The sequence below is a fragment of the Myxocyprinus asiaticus genome, chromosome 20 (assembly GCF_019703515.2).
Source record: "Myxocyprinus asiaticus isolate MX2 ecotype Aquarium Trade chromosome 20, UBuf_Myxa_2, whole genome shotgun sequence".
NCBI lineage: Eukaryota > Metazoa > Chordata > Actinopteri > Cypriniformes > Catostomidae > Myxocyprinus > Myxocyprinus asiaticus.
In genome coordinates, this window is record NC_059363.1 from 22,256,202 (window position 1) to 22,275,759 (window position 19,558).

General features: G+C 38.5%; 1 protein-coding gene across 11 annotated transcripts in view; it reads left to right on the forward strand.

Moving 5' to 3' along the window:
• The window catches only part of hectd1 (HECT domain containing 1), a 40,295-nt gene that overhangs the window by 5,985 nt on the left and 14,752 nt on the right, over positions 1-19,558 (forward strand). For 6 of the 11 annotated variants that reach the window (XM_051645773.1, XM_051645781.1, XM_051645774.1 and 3 more), the window contains exons 3-24: positions 1,240-1,474; positions 1,647-1,874; positions 2,023-2,304; positions 3,938-4,208; positions 4,300-4,376; positions 4,749-4,847; positions 4,942-5,056; positions 6,243-6,417; positions 6,578-6,716; positions 9,691-9,861; positions 10,018-10,240; positions 10,362-10,625; positions 10,742-10,818; positions 11,015-11,149; positions 11,278-11,424; positions 11,504-11,616; positions 11,746-11,851; positions 11,982-12,116; positions 12,229-12,368; positions 12,869-13,192; positions 14,334-14,500; positions 15,924-16,100. In XM_051645773.1, the coding sequence (XP_051501733.1) occupies positions 1,240-1,474; positions 1,647-1,874; positions 2,023-2,304; positions 3,938-4,208; positions 4,300-4,376; positions 4,749-4,847; positions 4,942-5,056; positions 6,243-6,417; positions 6,578-6,716; positions 9,691-9,861; positions 10,018-10,240; positions 10,362-10,625; positions 10,742-10,818; positions 11,015-11,149; positions 11,278-11,424; positions 11,504-11,616; positions 11,746-11,851; positions 11,982-12,116; positions 12,229-12,368; positions 12,869-13,192; positions 14,334-14,500; positions 15,924-16,100 (3,800 nt within the window). The remainder of the gene's footprint in view (positions 1-1,239; positions 1,475-1,646; positions 1,875-2,022; positions 2,305-3,937; positions 4,209-4,299; positions 4,377-4,748; positions 4,848-4,941; positions 5,057-6,242; positions 6,418-6,577; positions 6,717-9,690; positions 9,862-10,017; positions 10,241-10,361; positions 10,626-10,741; positions 10,819-11,014; positions 11,150-11,277; positions 11,425-11,503; positions 11,617-11,745; positions 11,852-11,981; positions 12,117-12,228; positions 12,369-12,868; positions 13,193-14,333; positions 14,501-15,923; positions 16,101-19,558) is intronic. The other 5 variants (XM_051645775.1, XM_051645776.1, XM_051645782.1 and 2 more) reach the window with 1 other exon arrangement.

Sequence of the window (19,558 nt, forward strand, 5' to 3'; positions counted from 1 at the left end):
ACTAATTTGTGTGTAAATGGTTACTAAAATTTAATAAAATTTTTTTCACATGTCCATGTGTCGTCACATCTGACTCTGATAGTTCAGGCTGTCAGTGGAATGCCATCAGTCAATTTGTTTTGGATGTTTTCCAATCCTTCCATGCAAATCGGGAGGTTTTATCTCCACGTATAAGACATTTAAAATAGTGGTTCCTGAATAATTAAACTGAGGTGAAAAGATTATTTTATTTCAACAATTTAAAATTGGTCTGAAAACATGCATGGAGATTATATGAATAGAAAGGTCACGAGACCAGTGAAAAAATCAGGCTAATCATTGTTTATTATGCACATCTTCATGAATGTACAAATACATTTCTTAATAGACAAATGTAAGTTTTTCTTTTTTTTTTTTTTTTTTTTTGCGCATATAGCTCTGTCATTATCTAATGTTATTAGGGTGCATGTACCATTGTTTGTGTTGTATTTTTGTATTTCTTTAATAAAGTAGTCAGACTCTGACTTGCTGCTTAAACAGGTATGCATTCTTCCCCCTTGAAACCACATATGCGTTTCACTCAGCCAAATATCATAAAACCATTTTCTTTGTTTCATCATCCCAGGAAACTCATTAGAAATTGAGGTAAGGTTGTTTGTTTATATTAAATATTTCAGATGAATTGTACATTAAAAGCAACAATAATTCTGCCCTGTGGTCACTGCCATTGATAAGATAAACCAGAAGTTTCATTACACCACAATGCTCAATGGAGCTAACTGGAACTAGTCATCATGAAAAAAAGTCTATTCAAAATGACCATTTTTGCAAGAATGCATTTATACACAAGTTTGTTCGGCTTATGTTTCATGAATAAGGCCCATTGAAATGTATAAAAGTTATGGAAATTAAATTTTTCTAGGTATGTTCATCTTGAACATTTCATTAACTTGAAATGAATGTGTGTAATCTCTATAAATGATAAAAATGTTTGTCAATGAAAAAACTGGAAAAGTCATGGAAATTCATTAGTCAAAAAGTATGGGATCACTGGAATGTGTTACATTTTATTTCATGTAAGAGTCATGTGACTCTTCTTGTTGATCTACTTTATTGTATAATTTCATACTCCTCAATGAGTTAAATTGAATGGGAAGATTGGCTTTTTGGAACAAGTCTTCAAGTTCCTCATTAAGTTTCAGAACTACAGGATGGACTCTAAATATCCTTTCTCTTGTTTTTGCTGCCTCTCCACTTTAGGTGTCCTCCACGGACATTTCTCCCAGCTCTGTGCAAGATCTTCCTGGATGAGAGTGCACCCGATAACGTACTGGAAGTGACAGCTAGGGCCATCACCTACTACTTGGACGTATCTGCTGAATGCACCCGCAGGATTGTTGGAGTGGATGGAGCCATCAAGGCCTTGTGTAACCGGCTGGTTGTGGTGGAGCTCAACAATAGGACCAGCAGAGATCTGGCTGAACAGTGTGTGAAGGTAAATGTTACTATATCTGGAGCCTTGACTTTCAGTTAGATACAAGTTAATAGAAGATCTATTTATTTACTGATTTTTTTTAAAGTAAATTCTAAGAGATTTGAGAGACTTAATCTTTTTGAATATTAAGTGCCATCAACCACAGCGGACACATCTTTCCTCATGTCATCAGGTTCTGGAGCTGATCTGCACACGGGAGTCTGGAGCTGTATTTGAAGCAGGGGGTCTGAACTGTGTTCTTAGCTTCATTAGGGACAGTGGTCATCTAGTGCACAAGGACACATTGCACTCTGCCATGGCAGTGGTTTCACGTCTCTGCAGTAAGATGGAGCCACAAGACTCTTCCCTGGAGACATGTGTGGAGTCCCTTTCTAGTCTGCTGAAACATGAAGACCACCAGGTAATACATGAGTGACACCTAACTTAGTGTTGTTGTTTTTTTTTGTTTTTTTTTATCAGTGTTTTTTCCATAAAGTTGATTCACCTTGATAAAATGTGACAGTTTGCATAGAAGTAAATGGTCAATATTGCCTTTGTGCCATCAACAGGTGTCTGATGGAGCTTTACGCTGCTTCGCTTCACTGGCCGACCGGTTCACACGGCGTGGAGTTGACCCAGCCCCTCTTGCTAAGCATGGACTAACGGAAGAGCTGCTGTCCCGTATGGCTGCAGCAGGAGGAACGGCATCTGGACCCTCCTCCACCTGCAAGCCTGGCAGAACCTCCAGTGGAGCTACACCATCTGCTGCAGACTCAAAACTCAGTAACCAAGTGTCAACTATCGTCAGCCTTCTGTCCACACTCTGCAGAGGTTCACCATTAGTCACACATGTAAGATATATATTTACAGTAATGTGCTTGCCATTTGCTAGATGTCACAAGTACTGTGGGTTTCCTCACAAACCCTGTGGTTTTTATTTTATTTGTTCCAAAATGTCATTTCAAGAGGACACAGATATTTCTGAAGCACTGTTTAATGACAATTCCACGATTGACTTGATTCAGAGTTAAGATTAATTATTTGCCATGCTAGCAACGTCTTGATTGGGATGTTTCGAAGTAGTCTTTTTATACACATATTTTATTTTTATTTTTCTCCCCAATTTGGATGCCCAATTCCCAGTGCGCTCTAAGTCCTCGTGGTGGCGTAGTGACTCGCCTTAATCTGGGTGGCGGAGGACGAATCTCAGTTGCCTCCGCGTCTGAGACGTCAATCCACGCATCTTATCACGTGGCTTGTTGAGCGCGTTACCGTGGAGACATAGGGCATGTGGAGGCCCACGCTATTCTCCGCGGCATCCACGCACAACTCGCCATGTGCCCCATCGAGAGCGAGAACCATACATTATAGCGACCACGAGGAGGTTACCCCATATGACTCTACCCTCCCTAGCAACCGGGCCAATTTGGTTGCTTAGGAGACCTGGCTGGAGTCACTCAGCACGCCCTGGATTCGAACTTGCGTCAGTACCCCCTGAGCTACCCAGGGCCCATATTTTCATACATTAATAAATACAGTTTTCCATAATGGTGCTTTATGGGATACTTCATACTAATGACTATAAGGTCTCAAAATAATAAGTAAGCTGGTAGTATGTTTGAGGTTGTTTGTATTTGAATGTTTCGTTATCATTTATTTAGTTTGTAAGTTCTTTAAATAAATAAAAAAAATAAAGAAATAAAGAAATCTTCATTAAAGGAAAGTTTACCCAAAAATGAAAATTCTCATGTACTCATCCTTATGCCATCCAAGATGTGTATGACTTTCTTTCTTCTGCTGAACACAAAGATTTTTAGAAGGACATTTCAACTCTGTTGGTCCATTCAATGCAAGTGAATAGATACCAGAATTTTGAAGCTCCAAAAGCACAAAGGTAGCATATAAGTTATCCATAAGACTCTGGTGGTTAAATCCATATCTTCAGAAGTGATATGATTGGTGTGGGTGAGAAACAGATCAATAAGTCCACTTTCACATTCTTTTGATTTTGGTGATTCACATTCATCATGCATATTGCTACCTAGTGGGCAGGGAATGAGAATTTAGTGTAAAAATGGACTTAAATATTGATCTGTTTCTCACTCACACCTATAATATCATTTCTGAATATATTTAACCACTGGAATCTGATGGATTACATTTATGCTGAATGTATGTGCTTTTTGGAGCTTCAAAAGTTTGGTACCCATTCACCTGTATTGTGAGGACCTACAGAGCTGAAATATTTTTCTAAAAGTCTTTGTGTTCAGCAGAAGAAAGTAAGTCATAAAACATCTGGGATGGCATGAGGGTGAACATAAGATTTTTATTTTTGGGTGAACTACAGTATTCCTTTAAGTCCATTTCCACTCTTTACATTGTGTAATAACATTCAACGTTGCATTGAATTAGATTGTTTTTTGTTTTAATTGAGGTCTTCTAAGTTTGATTGTGTTGCCTTACGATTTTGTTGCTGTCCTTCAGGATCTTTTGCGCTCCGAGCTGCCTGACTCTATGGAGAGTGCTCTGCAGGGGGATGAGCGCTGTGTGCTGGACACCATGCGACTGGTGGATTTGCTGCTGGTGCTGCTCTTCGAGGGACGTAAGGCTTTGCCCAAATCCACAGCTGGGTCCACTGGCCGTATCCCGGGTCTGCGGCGTCTTGACAGCTCCGGAGAACGCTCCCACCGACAGCTTATTGACTGTATACGCAGCAAAGACACTGATGCTCTCATTGACGCCATTGACACTGGTGGTAAGTGTTTGAAACTTGCTTTTCTGAGTACAGTTAGTGTAGTTCAAAATGTAACTTTTTTTTTTTTTTTTTTGTTTTTTGTTCTTCCAAGCTTTTGAAGTGAATTTCATGGATGATGTAGGACAGACACTCTTGAACTGGGCCTCTGCATTTGGAACACAAGAGATGGTGAGATTCTTTTGTCATGTCTGGCATTTTAAATTTGTTTCTATGTGCACAAATTGTCCTTCAAACTGAGTGACTCATGGAAAAAAGTCCAACAGTGAGAGCAAACAAACAGCATGTTTATGAAGAAAGGTTGCTCGCTGAATTTAGGACAGCAGCATTCAGGACGGTGCCATATCTGTTACACAGCTGAATAGGCAAGATTGTGCTGCTGGCTGACCAGCAACCAGTAACAGTGTTATGAATGCCATACATAGTTAAACCTGATTTGTTGACACTCTTTGTCTGGTGGTGGCCTGTGTGATTGAGAGGGACAACAAATGAATAATGTTCTCTGATGGATGTGAGAGTTCAAATTGTTCTGGCCTGGTTCAGGTGGAGTTTCTGTGCGATAGAGGTGCTGATGTCAACAGAGGCCAGAGGTCATCATCTCTGCACTATGCTGCCTGTTTTGGAAGGCCACAAGTAGCCAAGGTAAAATCTTCTGATGTGTAACCAAGTCTTGTTTTTGTTTTTAACAAATAACACTTTCAGTCTATTTATTTGTTGGTGATTATTTTTCTTACAGACTTTATTGCGCCATGGGGCCAATCCTGACCTGAGAGATGAAGATGGGAAAACCCCATTGGATAAAGCTAGAGAGAGGGGACACAGCGAGGTTGTAGCAATCCTCCAATCTCCTGGTGGGTCCATTGGCTTTCATTTCTGTCACGACATTTCTTTTTTTTAGTTAACCACTGTAACCCTATCAGTCAAGTTTCCTTTTGAAAGGGCCTGACGCGATTATTAAATAACCATCTGATCACGGTTATTTGATTAACCACAGTTATTTGAGACAACCGCGATTATTGGGCATTCAAATTCAAATCGCATTTTAATGCCCAAATAAGGGAATTTTTGCGAATATACTGTTTAAATGCCATGAATGGCACGTTTGTGTGTCATTCAGTTGAACTCTGAGTCTAAGCGTCACTGAGCCGCACCGCGTTGGTCACCCAGCTACTGTCCTGAAGAGCGCATGAAGCACTCTGATGTGCACGCTGTCAGTAGAGGCTTGTGCCAAACTCCCACGAAAATATAAACGAACCAGTATAAACTTTGATAGTGAATGCAGAGCGCTCCTGTTTCACTTTAAATGATCGTGTAATGGCAAATGTTCCTGGTTCATACATGCTGTGTTATCTGTGGAGTGATAAAATGATTAAATGAAATCTCAAAGGTTTTGCTTCATGACAAAAAAGGGCTTGTGTGTTTAATCGGAGCATTAAAATAACGTGAAAGTGAAGAAATTAGGACAGAAATATTTACTATTGCATAATATAATAAAAATATAATATAAAAAATATATAAATTATTTTATTTTGCATTTAATAAAAAAAAAAAAAAACAAATAGTTAAAAACAAGTGTAAATGTAAAATTGACTAAAATTAATGTTGACCAAAAAGAGACATATTTTAAGTATTTAGGAATATTTTTATTTAAAACATTATTTTTCGTCAATCATAAGTTTTTAAAGCCTTAAAAGGTAATCATAGTTTATCCCCATTTTGTTATTTGATTTATATATTTGAAATTAAATATGTAAAAATGAAAAAGCACACTTTAAAAACAATTACAATTTATATGACAATTAATCGTGAAAGCCCTTAAGACAATTAATCATCAAAGTACTAAAACAGACAATTATCATAATCGCAATTATTTGTTTGACAATCATCTGCCAAATTTCACAATCGTGACAGCCATAGTCAAGGCACAGATGCAGTCACTGGCCATTGATTTAATTATGGTGACTCCAAGTGGATTTGATGGAATTGGACAATTGGAGGATTTTGAAAGTAAAGTGTTGTTTATGGCTTATGTTTTAGGAGACTGGATGTGTCCTGTTAACAAGGGAGATGACAAGAAAAAGAAGGATGTCAATAAAGAGGAGGAAGAGGGCAGTGAGCCAAAAGGTGACCCTGAGATGGCTCCTATCTACCTGAAAAGGCTGCTCCCAGTATTTGCACAGACCTTTCAGCAAACCATGCTGCCTTCAATAAGGTTAGTGGCTTGAGAGGACCATCAGTGTCTGAACTACATTTAAAACCGAAAGAAAACAAGTTCAAATTATGATTTTGTATTATGGAGCCAGAAGTCTTCAAGACATGACTCCTTTCCATTTTTATCAAAGTTTGATTTATAATTTTTATGTCCTTTACAGGAAAGCTAGTTTAGCACTGATCAGGAAGATGGTGCACTACAGTTCTGAAGTTCTACTAAAAGAAGTGTGTGACTCTGATGCTGGACACAACTTGCCCACTGTTCTTGTGGAGATCACTGCAACAGTGCTGGATCAGGAGGTCAGATAATTTGTGGGGTTTTTTTTATTTATATTTTGATGATTGCTTCCTGTTTTTATAGTGCTAAAGTAGGGCTGGGCAATTAATCGCATTTTGTTTTCAATTAGGATTTTGGCATCCAACGATTATGAAAACAAGATAATCGAGATAAAACTATTATTGTGCCGCATTCTGTTTCGTAATGAAACTCCCCGGCGTTATATCTTTAAAGGATCCTTTATTAAAGATTAAATAATAAGGAAGAGGGTTATGAAAATAAATTCAGAAACTGGCATTTCTCTGTGCGGTCACCAGCATGAGTTGCTTGAAGTGACCGGGAAAGAGATTGAATCTTCTCCTGGCTGATGCACACTCTGGTGCAGGGACGCTCGTCACTCGCACGTGATTGCTGCAGCTAGATTATAACGTAGTGAATCATAATATGTCACGTTCACTGTGTATCTTATCATGAAGAAAATCGGCGATATGCAGCTCTATTAAGAAAAGAAAGTTTGGGGGCCTGGGTAGCTCAGCAAGTAAAGATGCTGACTACCACACCTGGAGTTACAAGTTCGAATCCAGGGCGTGCTGAGTGACTCCAGTAAGGCTTCCGAAGCAACAAATTGGCCCGGTGGGTAGAGTCACATGGGTTAACCTCTTCGTGGTCGCTATTATGTGGTTCTCGCTCTCTGTGGGGCACGTGGTGTGTTGTGTGTGGATGCCGCGGAGAATAGCGAGAAGCCTCCACACGCGCTAGGTCTCCTAGTTAACGGGCTCAACAAGCCACGTGATAAGATGCACGGATTGACGGTCTCAGACGTGGAGGCAACTGAGATTCGTCCTCCACCACCCGGATTGAGGTGAGCCACCACGCCAACACGAGGACTTACAGCGCATTGGGAATTGGGCATTCCAAATGGGGGAGGAAAAAAAAAGTTTGTTTTTTGTGAGTTAAAGATGGATCGAAGTGAACATAAAGGTGAGAGAGTGTAGTCTTAGCCCATTATACAATGGAACAAAATATGTTTTTGATTAGTCTTTTTTTGGCTTGTTTTCCAAATTAATATCTAAAACTCCTTTAAGACAATGTACATTTACTTTAGGAGCTATACTCCAGAAGAAAAAATTGTTATCTGAGAGTGTTGAATACAATATTTAATCAGGGCTCGACATTAACGCTTGTCCGGGACAAGTGGATTTTTGAAGGGGCAAGTGAAAGAGAGTTTTACTTGCCCGACCGGACAAGCAGATGGATTAAAACATCAATAATGAAAAAATAACCGGCAATAAAGCTGATTCTGATTATAGCCAAGTATGCTTACGCATACAAGGAGTTTGTCTTGGTGACAGGAGCTTCCAGTGTACAACAATACAAAAAGAATACAAAAACAGCAGCAAGACATAGATAATAATAAAAAAATAATTATACGCATACGTACGTACAGACACACACATACATACATATGGGTAGTGCGAATCTAATACAATCTGTTATGTACAGTGTAAATACAAATCTGTTATGTACAGTGCGAAGGTTTTTTTTTTTTTTTTTCTCTCTCTCTCTCAGAGGAATGAAATGGCAGAAGAGGTTGGATGTGTTGGATAAATATAAAAAAGACTACACTGTGTATTGCACATAGTTATTGCTAATGGGGCAGTTTAACTGTTCATGAGATGGATAGCCTGAGGGAAAAAACTGTTCCTGTGCCTGACGGTTCTGTTGCTCAGAGTTCTGAAGCGCCGGCCAGAAGGCAACAGTTCAAAAAGGTAGTGGGCAGGGTGAGTGGGGTCCAGAGTGATTTGTCCAGCCTTTTTCCTCACTCTGGAAGTGTATAGTTCTTGAAGGGGGGGCAGGGGGCAACCAATAATCCTCTCAGCAGTCCGAACTGTCCTTTGTAGTCTTCTGATGTCTGATTTCGTTGCTGAACCAAACCAGACAGTTTTGTGATAGCTTAGGCCTCTGTCATTTATTAGAAAGTTCATATTCTTATTCTGCTGTTGACAGTATTCCAGAGCACATAAGCTGTGCCCAGTTTGATTAACAGGTGGCGTGTGTGCGCTTAACATGCGTGCGTGTTCCAAAAATGCTTGCGCTAATGTGCACCTGAACAGTCAAATATATATCAAAATTCCTCAAATACCCATCTTGGTGAGGTATTCATGTAAACACAGAGAGTGATGTCTAAAGTGAATGTAAACAGCTGAGAAAAAAAGCAGATTTGTATTAAAGTGTCGGACTCGTAAGTATAAATGTAAGCTAATAGACCTGATGCTGTCAAGTGTGTCATTATAATCAAACAACCATAACAAGAAAACTCTCACTGCTCTTTACTGGGTAACTTTAGTAGCTTTAAAAAGTAAAGAATTTTCTTAATTTGTATTTTTTTGTTCTATTATTTTTAATCTATTTCTATTCATTGCAGTTTTTTTTGTTATTTTATTACTTTTTACTAGTCTTGAATAATCACTTAAAAACTCGAAACCTTTCTTCCATAATTAACATATTAGTTAGTGTTATTATTTGTTGTGGTTTTGAAGCTGGTGTTGAGAATCGTCAAATTTCTCTACCGACTATTGAAATTTTGGTATTGTGATAATGTATAGCCTTTATTGTACATGGTAGGTCTTGCTGCAATAACATGATGAAAAAGTAGATCTCATTCCATAGAAGTGTGAGCACCCCTGCTGTAAATGATGGCGATGGAGGCTTTACTTTATTTGACTACCATAGGTAACATAAAATAATGATCATATGACAATAGCCTCCTCCACTATCCAGTGCAGTTTACATTTCAAGTACAAGGAAATCCACTGTTAAAAAGACAAGTTAAAATAAATGCATGATGTTTCCAAAGTCAATGGGTAATCGTGTTAAATAATCGTGATCTCAAGATTGACCAAAATAATGGTGATTATGATTTTTGCCATATGCTAAAGTAGACTTATGACTTTCTAATGTGAAATTTAATTCTCATTGGCATCTCTACTTTCACAGGATGATGATGACGGGCACCTCCTGGCACTGCAGATTATTAGGGATTTGGTGGATAAGGGAGGTGACGTGTTCTTAGACCAGCTGGCCAGACTGGGTGTCATTAATAAGGTGTCCACTTTGGCAGGGCCCATGTCAGATGATGAAAATGAGGAAGAGGCCAAACCTGAGAAGGTCAGACTGAAATGAGCCATTGTTATCATACAATATTTATTTGTTTTGTTGGGCCTTAAAAAAGTATGCATTGAGGACTAAACTACTTCAAAATATTCAGGATTTGCTCAGAAATAAATCCAGTAGGTTGATTGCTCAATCTGTATCTGTATTCAGGATGATGAACCACAAGAGGATGCCAAAGAGATTCAGCAGGGGAAGCCCTATCACTGGAGAGACTGGTCCATCATTAGAGGCAGGGACTGCCTTTATATCTGGAGTGATGCAGCCGCATTGGAGCTCTCAAATGGTAGCAATGGTTGGTTCCGCTTCATCCTGGACGGTAAACTGGCCACAATGTATTCCAGTGGTAGCCCAGAGGGTGGATCTGACAGCTCAGGTAGGCCCCCTGCAAACAGGTTGATGAACTTACTAAAAACATCGCTCATTTTTGGCAACACTAAAATACTACAGCAAAATGAGCCGTAGTAGCTGATAGTTTCTTTCCATCTCTCCCTTAGAAAGTAGAAGTGAGTTTTTGGAAAAGCTGCAGCGTGCCAGGAGTCAAGTCAAACTAGTGACCGCCAGCCAGCCCATTCTGTCTACACAGGGTCCCACCAAGCTTACTGTGGGCAACTGGTCTCTCACCTGCCTAAAAGAGAGCGAAATCGCCATCCACAACTCAGATGGCCAGCAGGCCACCATCCTCAAAGAGGACCTGCCAGGCTTTGTGTTCGAGTCAAACCGAGGCACTAAGCACTCGTTCACTGCAGAAACATCTCTAGGTAGGTTTGGGGTAAATTATGAGATTTAGTATTTGTTTACAAGCAAATATTTAAATTGATGACTTTCTCTGTCCGTCTCTTACTCAAGCCTTTGTCATGGCCTTTATTTTTCACAGGGTCTGAGTTTGTTACTGGCTGGACTGGTAAACGAGGAAGAAAGCTCAAATCCAAACTGGAGAAAACAAAACAGAAGGTGAATAAACATACATTTTAGGGGGAACAGGCAAATGCTATAAGCAACAACTTTCACCACTGTTTAAGCTTTGACAGCCTGTCATAATACATTTTTAGCGTTGATAATCCTTCACAGGTAGATTTGACTACACAGTTGGCCAACCATATACATTACCTGACCTTACACAACTTTCTCCATTTGCCTTTGTGTTTAGGTGAAAACCATGGCCAGAGATCTGTATGATGATCACTTCAAGGCTGTGGAGAGTATGCCGAGAGGTGTGGTGGTCACTCTGAGAAACATCGCCACACAGCTAGAGTCTGCTTGGGAGCTGCATACTAACAGACAGGTATAGTGATGCTCAAAACTCAGCCTGCCCATGCCAGTGGTGTCTCACATACTTGATCATTGTTGTTGATTTGTGGAGCTAAATTGCATCCATATATTGATGTAGATTTTGCTTCTTGTTTCCTGCAGTGTACTGAGGGTGAAAACACTTGGAGAGACCTCATGAAAACAGCTCTTGAAAATTTGATTGTCGTTCTTAAGGATGAGAACACAATTTCTCCCTATGAAATGTGCAGTAGTGGCCTGGTGCAAGCACTTTTTACTGTCCTCAGCAATGTTAGTCGCACAATCAGATTACTCTTGATTGGAAACTTTCTGTCAGCTTTTATTCTTAGTACTCATGATTTATTAATAGTATGTGTTTGCATTACAGAGTGTGGAACTAGACATGAAACATGATTGTAAGCCGTTAATGGAAAGAATAAATGTGTTCAAGACTGCGTTTACTGAAAATGAAGATGATGAAAGGTAAAAAAATATGTTCTGTTATTAAGAACACCAGAGAATTTCTTGCTTCTGTTGTTTTAATATTGTAACTCTGTCGCAAACAAAATTTAGGAGAAATGGGATAATAATCACTTTTTCTCTGTCCTCTAGTCGACCCGCAGTTGCCTTAATCCGCAAACTGATAGCAGTGTTGGAGTCAATAGAGCGGCTACCTCTCCACTTATATGACACGCCAGGCTCAACTTACAATTTACAGGTGATTGTATCTTTTATTGCCCCCCTTATAACGTGTTTTTTGCATCTGTGTTTTAAGTTTGATGCATGTGCAATGCTGAGATGTATTTTGTTGTGAGTGGTGTATTTCATTCAAACCTTTTGTGTGTTAGATTCTGACTAGGAGACTACGCTTCCGTCTGGAACGAGCTCCAGGTGAAACAGCCCTGATTGATCGCACTGGTAGAATGCTAAAGATGGAGCCACTGGCTACCGTTGAGTCACTTGAGCAGTATCTGCTCAAAATGGTGAGAAAGCTGTCTTAAGCCGCTCTCTTCTGTTATTATTCCTTATTTATTCTGCTTTATTCATACAGACATCTGAGAAAATGTCATAACTTTTTCTCTTCTCTTTCCCCAGGTGGCCAAGCAGTGGTATGACTTTGACAGATCCTCATTCATTTTTGTTAGGAAGCTCAGAGAGGGCCAAAGCTTCACCTTCAGACACCAGCATGACTTTGATGAAAACGGAATTGTGTACTGGGTCGGCACCAATGCAAAGTGAGCTGCTTTGTCCTGTTTTTTGTAATTTTGGATTATCCAAAAGCATAATTTAAAGATGAATTGTCTTTTTTTTTTTTATTATTTTTTATGTTAAAATGCTCTTATTTCAGCTTAATATGCTGGCAGCTCTAAGCGATTGGTTGCTTGATTTACTAAAGAGTGTAAACTAGTGCTATCTAAACATTGCTCTCTTTTGTTGGATTATCACGACCAGCCTGTCATGGCAACAGTGGCTTAACCACTAAAGTGAATTTGAGTTTGGGGTGGGATCTGTTTGCATGACTAATAGAAGAAAGGAGGAGTGTTCAGGAAGTCTGTTTGAAACAATCATCTTTACAGTTCTTTTTGGTGACGCTTGTTGGGCAGATATTACACATTTCAGCTTTAAATAGATTTAATTGACAAATTGAATAGTTCCATCTTATCAAAAACTTAATAGTCATTTCTGAACGCTTTATAACCATGCACACAAATTGATATTTTCTGTTTGGCCTCAGAACTGCGTATGAATGGGTGAATCCTGCTGCCTATGGATTAGTTGTGGTGACCTCCTCTGAGGGCAGAAATTTGCCTTACGGCCGACTTGAGGACATCCTGAGCAGAGACAGCTCCGCCCTCAACTGTCACACTAACGATGATAAAAATGCCTGGTTTGCCATTGACCTTGGTCTGTGGGTTGTGCCCTCTGCTTACACACTTCGCCACGCCCGTGGATATGGTCGCTCCGCCCTCCGCAACTGGGTGTTTCAAGTGTCCAAAGATGGTCAGAACTGGATGACTCTCTACACCCATGTAGATGACAGCTCTCTCAATGAGCCGGGGTATGCGAGTTATACCAGTATTTAGGGGTCTGTGTGCTGCATTGCAAACAGGAAGAGCACATGGGTTGTGGTGGTTACTATTTTGTAGGGATGCACTGATGTAGTGGCCACCGATATTTATCGGCCAATTACTGACCAAATTAAAAACATCTGTATATTGGTTATAAGCATGAAAAAACAGATATGAAAAACCTATGGGTTATTTGGAATTTATCAACACACTTTGTAAAAACTCTGAACTGAAATGTACAATCCAGAAGTATTGATAGCCAAAAAATTTAGAAGGGTTGGCACTCCTAAGAACATGTAATATTTATTTTTTTCTTTCTTGTTCTCCCGTTACTGAACTTACCCATACATGATTAGGGAAACAATTCAAAAGGCTTCCTCAATTTGACTTCTGAGACATTGGTATGGTATCCATTAAGCCTGCACAATTGATTGAGTTAAGTTTTAAATCCCAATATTGTCTTGCACGATTACTGAACATTAGAAGGCTTTGTTTTAAATATAGTATGCATTTCAGTGCTGAAGTCAATGTGACGTGAGCAAGCGGCGCCCTCTACCAGTCTGGATGGCAATATCTATTATGCATAACACCTTGATAGAAATTAAACGGGCATTTTTTCCTTTGGTTATAACTTTCCATGAAGTGGTTCTGTAGAATTGCCCAGCATCTGCATATGATTTTGTAATGTTATGTCATACAGTACATACATGTCATAACATGTGAACTGCAAAACCAAAAGAGCAAAAATGTTTTAGAAGAAAAGCTTTTTTTCATCACATCAGTCATCATGCTATGATATTTATTTATTTTTTGGCTTTTTTTTCTATTGATCTTTCATTGTGGTTCCCTTTTAAAATTTTGTTCAACAGATCCAATCCATGTTCAAGGGGAATTGTTTGTTTTTATTATTTATCTGTTGTACATTTTGTAAAGCATAATTTCTGATTAAAACAGTAATCTGATGACAAAATAAGGTAAGTGTTAAAATATCCGTATCGACATAGTTTTTTGTGAAAATCAGTATCAGCCAAAAAATTACTAATCGGTGCATCCCTACTATTTTGCTCTGCCTACTGTTGTCTGGCGATTGGTTTTGTGTACTTCCTAATATGACTCCTGTTACTGCATTAGGTCGACAGCCACATGGCCTCTAGATCCATCCAAAGATGAAAAGCAGGGCTGGAGACACATTCGCATTAAACAAATGGGGAAGAATGCCAGCGGACAAACACACTACCTCTCCCTCTCTGGTCTAGAGATCTATGGCACAGTTACTGGTGTGTGTGAGGACCAGCTGGGTAAGTGCCAATGAGACATTTCTTAAAATTCAGATATCGTCCAAACTCTCCAAGGTCAATTTCATCTGGTTATAATCCAATTATAATACTTACGCTTTGTCGAATGTTCAATGTTGCAAATATTTACGATGTCACTGATCTGAATGGGCTGACACAATTGCATTGATTTTTCTATTAAAGGGATAGTTCACCCAAAAGTGAAAATTCTCTCATTATTTACTCACCCTCATGATATCCCAGGTGTGCATGACTTTCTTTCTTCACCAGAACATATTTGAAGAAAAATATCTTAGCTCAGTAGGTCCTTAAAATGCAAGTGAATGGAGATTTCTCTGTTGAAGCTCCAAAAATCACAGACAGTCAGCATAAACGCCATCGATATGACTCCAGCGGTTAAATTAATGTCTTCTAAAGCAATATGATCACTTGGTATGAAAAAATATCAATATTTAAGTACTTTTTAACTATAAACCATTGCTTCTGTTAGGCTTCGCACGAGGTTGGAGTCCAAGCGGTCTATCGTGTGATATATTCACATTGCCATGATACAGACGTAATCTCACATTCTCCACTCGGTTGAGACATCCAGGATAAACACACAAATGCACCATTGTGAGTAAAGAAATAGATAAATACAGATCTAATCCAAAACCAACCAAGTTACTGTACAGCATTCCTCATTTGTAAACAGTGCTTCTCTTCCGGCTGTGACGCACGTGCCTCAGTTCTTGCGCATTTCAAATGCCAGTATGATTACGTCACGTGCTTACCGCTGCAGAACAGAAACATGATTTTAGAGAAAAAAGGAAAGTGCTTAAATATTTATATTTTTCGCACTAAAAGCAATCATGTCACTTTAGAAGACGTTAATTTAACAGCTGGAGTCGTATCGATGGCGTTTATGCTGACTGTCTGTGATTTTTGGAGCTTAAAAAGAGAAATTTCCATTCACTTGCATTTTAAGGACCTACTGAGCTAAGATATTTTTCTTCAAATATGTTCTGGTGAAGAAAGAAAGTAATGCACACCTGGGATATCATGAGGGTGAGTAAATAATGAGAGAATTTTCATTTTTGGGTGAACTATCCCTTTAAGATAAAGAACGTGTTGACAGCATCAAAGAATTCGTAATGCCACTGAATTTCATGATAGACTAAATTTGGCTTAAAATAGTCATATCTTATTAAAAATCAGGGTTAATATAATTATATATATATGAGCTGGAAAGTAAGTGGACCAAAACTGGACACCCCACACTTTTTTTTTTTTTTTTTTGTAGTTAAAAGGGGAGCTTTTTAGAAAATATTTAACTTAAATTTTGTCAGTGCTTTACAAAAGAAAAATAACTGTCCTGACTGGTGTGCTTGCTTTTGTTTGAGGCTGTTTTGACTTTATTCATGATTCTTATTATTAACCTTACCAGGTAAAGCAGTGAAGGAGGCAGAGGCCAACCTGAGGCGGCAGCGGCGTCTTTTTCGCTCGCAGGTGATGAAGTACATCGTTCCAGGGGCACGGGTGGTACGTGGCATCGATTGGAAGTGGAGAGACCAGGACGGCAATCCTGCCGGAGAGGGCACTGTGACCGGAGAGGCCCACAATGGTGAGGACCGAAGTAATTTTTGAGACTCTAGTGTGTGCATCCAACTGTTAGTAGCTTGTATAGGTCAGCGCAATGTGTGTAATGCTTATGCAGTAGCAGTTTTCTGTACAACAGTGTTTACAGCATCAGTTCATCGGACCACTACATGAAAAGTACTTTACTTGCCAATCTACAATGGAGTTCAGTTGTACTTCAATATTTAAGGGAAACAAATTGTGAACATCAAGTGCATTTGCATGTTTTGAGGAGCTTTCTGCAGCAAATTCATCACAACAGACAAGTGAGGGGGGATGGAGTTTTCCATTACTGATGTTCAAACAATAAAACATTGTCACACTGGACTTCGTTTTCCCGGCATGCTTTAGAAAAGGACTGCTTTCAAACTAGCCCATCTTATTCAAGTATCTTCACATGCTTTGTGTATAGTTAATGAAAAGCTGTGATACAGATAATTGACAGGGCTGATCTGAAACCAGTTTTCCTTCCTGTGTTTACTTCCCTATATGGTGCTTTCCTCTTGCATCTATCCTGCATGAAGAAATGATTTAAAATCAGGGTTCCCACGGTCATAGAAAACCTGGAAATATCAGGGAATTTCAAAATTGTGATTTCCAGGCCTGGAAAGGTAAAGTCATGTAAATTAATAAAATCTTCAGTCATGGAGAAATCATGCAATTGTTTTATAGTTAATATATTTTTATTTATTATGCTCTGTCCTAAAATAGTTAATCGGGGTGTTATGTTGCACTGGATTAAAAACACACAGTGAAGAGTGATAAATGTATCATGTTATTTAGAATACTTGACCCAGGGCTCGACAATAAGGACTGCCTGATGGCCCGCACATTCCACAGCGGGGCTCCAGACTGCAACTAAAATAAATGATTGCGACAATAATTTAAAATCTAGTCACCACTGGCAACAGTGGGGATTTGTGCTTTCATATGCGGGTTCGTCAGATATCATCTTGTGAGTTATTGAATACATCTTTAGAGCGCCATTGTTTCGTGCCGCTTTTCACCCTTTCTGTTTCTGTTGATGATATGAGCTCACTGGCTGCATGCACCAACAGACACAGCGCGAGCCATGATGTCCAATTCGTGAACAAATTACTCTTTTGAACCGGGTCTTTGTAATGAATCACCCGACGTGCTTATTTGAACTCAGCAGTTTGAATTTGAGTCACTTTCTCAGCGAATCAGCCATCAGTGAGTTCACAACTGTGAGCATAGACATTTCAAAATAGTAGTCCTATGAGTATTTCGGGCATGTTTATCATTAAAAGTCCTGTGTTATGCACTAAATTCTTTTTTTTTTTTTCATGGTTATTATTGATTGGGATTGGGGTAGCACAATAAACTGCAATCTAGTCACAATAAAGAAAGACTAAGTTTTTATTATATATAAAATATACATATATATATATATATATATATATATATATATATATATAATATACATACTGTATGTGTATATGTATAGTATATAAAATAAATATGTGCACTCCCATATATATATCACATTGCACGAAATTCCCAATTTTTTCGTTTTAACATGTTGAAAATTATTAATCCACACATTGGAACACATGAAATCAACAGTTAATTTCTATAAGACTGTAAATCCATCCCTGTCCGTGCATTTCTCTCTCTTCTTTCCATGCAGTGTAGACATTGTTTAACGTGCACGCGCACTCAAACGAGAGAGAGTATTTTTCCCACAATAAAAAGCACAGTTTCTCTCATTATTTTGTGTTTAGAGATGAAGCGCTAATAAACTTTGTTAAACCCCAGATATACATGTGACTGGAAATCTGAGCTGCCCAGTATCCAAAATGCATGTAGGCCTATACATTTAGGTAATGCTTTACAAAATGTAAACATTAATTCGACATGCCAATGGTGTTTGATATGAATAGAAGCAAACAGTTCACTACAGTCCACTAGTGACAAATCACTACAGTTATTTATTTTCAGAGCTGTTCAGATGCAGGGTGAAGATGACTATTTAAAACAGTCTACTTCATATTTTTCTCATTACACCCGTTACATTTCTCATTTCTGTAATGTACAGATACTTTCTGTGCTTTGTGTATCAGTCACTGTTGGTCTTGTTTGGGTTGTCTAATTTCAAGTTGATATCCACACTCTTAATTTACAGATTAAGCCTAATATCTACCTACTGTGTATATACTGAACACATCACAACCGATTTAGTAGCATGGTCTCCTCTCTCAGGGATTCATACGTTTATAACATTCAGCCAATAATCAAAGCTTTAACTCAGAGACTAAATCTTTGATCCTGCTTGAGAAAACTACACCGAGTTTAAAAGTTGACAGCAAAACTAAACGGGTGATGGAAAACCCATAATTTGCTCCACAGAACTCTTCACTTAAAAACAGATGTAAATGTTTAATATGATGAATTTATTAATTTATATCTGTAAAGCACTGATATGGGGTTACATAAGGCATAAATCATATCTTGCAAATGATAAATGTGATACAGTTTTGGGGGAAATTGTCTTAAAAACGTAATATTATATAACGTATTAATATAAACAATGTTTTTGCTTCAGACACATTTTTTTAAAGCCATGATGGTAAAACAGCTATTTTTCATTTTTGTGTTAGGGCCAGTTAAAAGTTTTGGAAGGGCAAGTAAAAATCTGAACCATTGGTCCAACCGGGCCAGTAGAAACAATCCTTAGCACTGAGCCCTGCCTGACCAATTAGAGACAATGATGTGCCACTAATCCCTGCCCATTTTAGGATTCATGCAATATGTTCGTATGGATTCAATTTAAAATTTAAATATTTTCAGTTAAACTTTTGTCAAACAATATTTTTTTTTTTTTTTTTTTTTTTTTACAAATTTGCGATTTTGTGATTTCGGTGCCATTTTCAGAGGCTAAATGTTTGGGCATGGTAATTACCTTTCAAGTCATGGAAAAGTCATGGAAATGTGTTGGTTTAAAAGAGTGGGAACCCTGTAAAATGAATATCAAAAGCAATCTATTTTACACTGAAGTTCTATGATAATTGTTAGATTACTTTTCTGCAACTGTCATTCCATACTTTTGTGTTTTCATGTTTGCTATTTTGAAGTGCAACCTATATCCCTCCCCCCCAACCTAACAGGTAACATTTTCTATGTGCTACTCTACTCGTACTATCTGAAACGTCGACTCTGCTATTGAATTCTTTGGGCAACCATGTTTCAGTGTGTAAAGCACCCTTTTTTTTTTTTTTACCTGTTTCCATCAGTCAAGCATGTTGATGTCACAATTTGCAAGCTCCGAATGAACTCCATTGCAAGTGTATTTTACACTGACAAATTATTCTTCTGTTCTTTTTCTTAAGTGGCTTTGTAGCTTGGCATTTTGCAAAATTCTACTGCTTTTTTTTTTTTATTTGTCATTTTCTGTGCTTCATGTTTCTACCTCACTGCTTCACC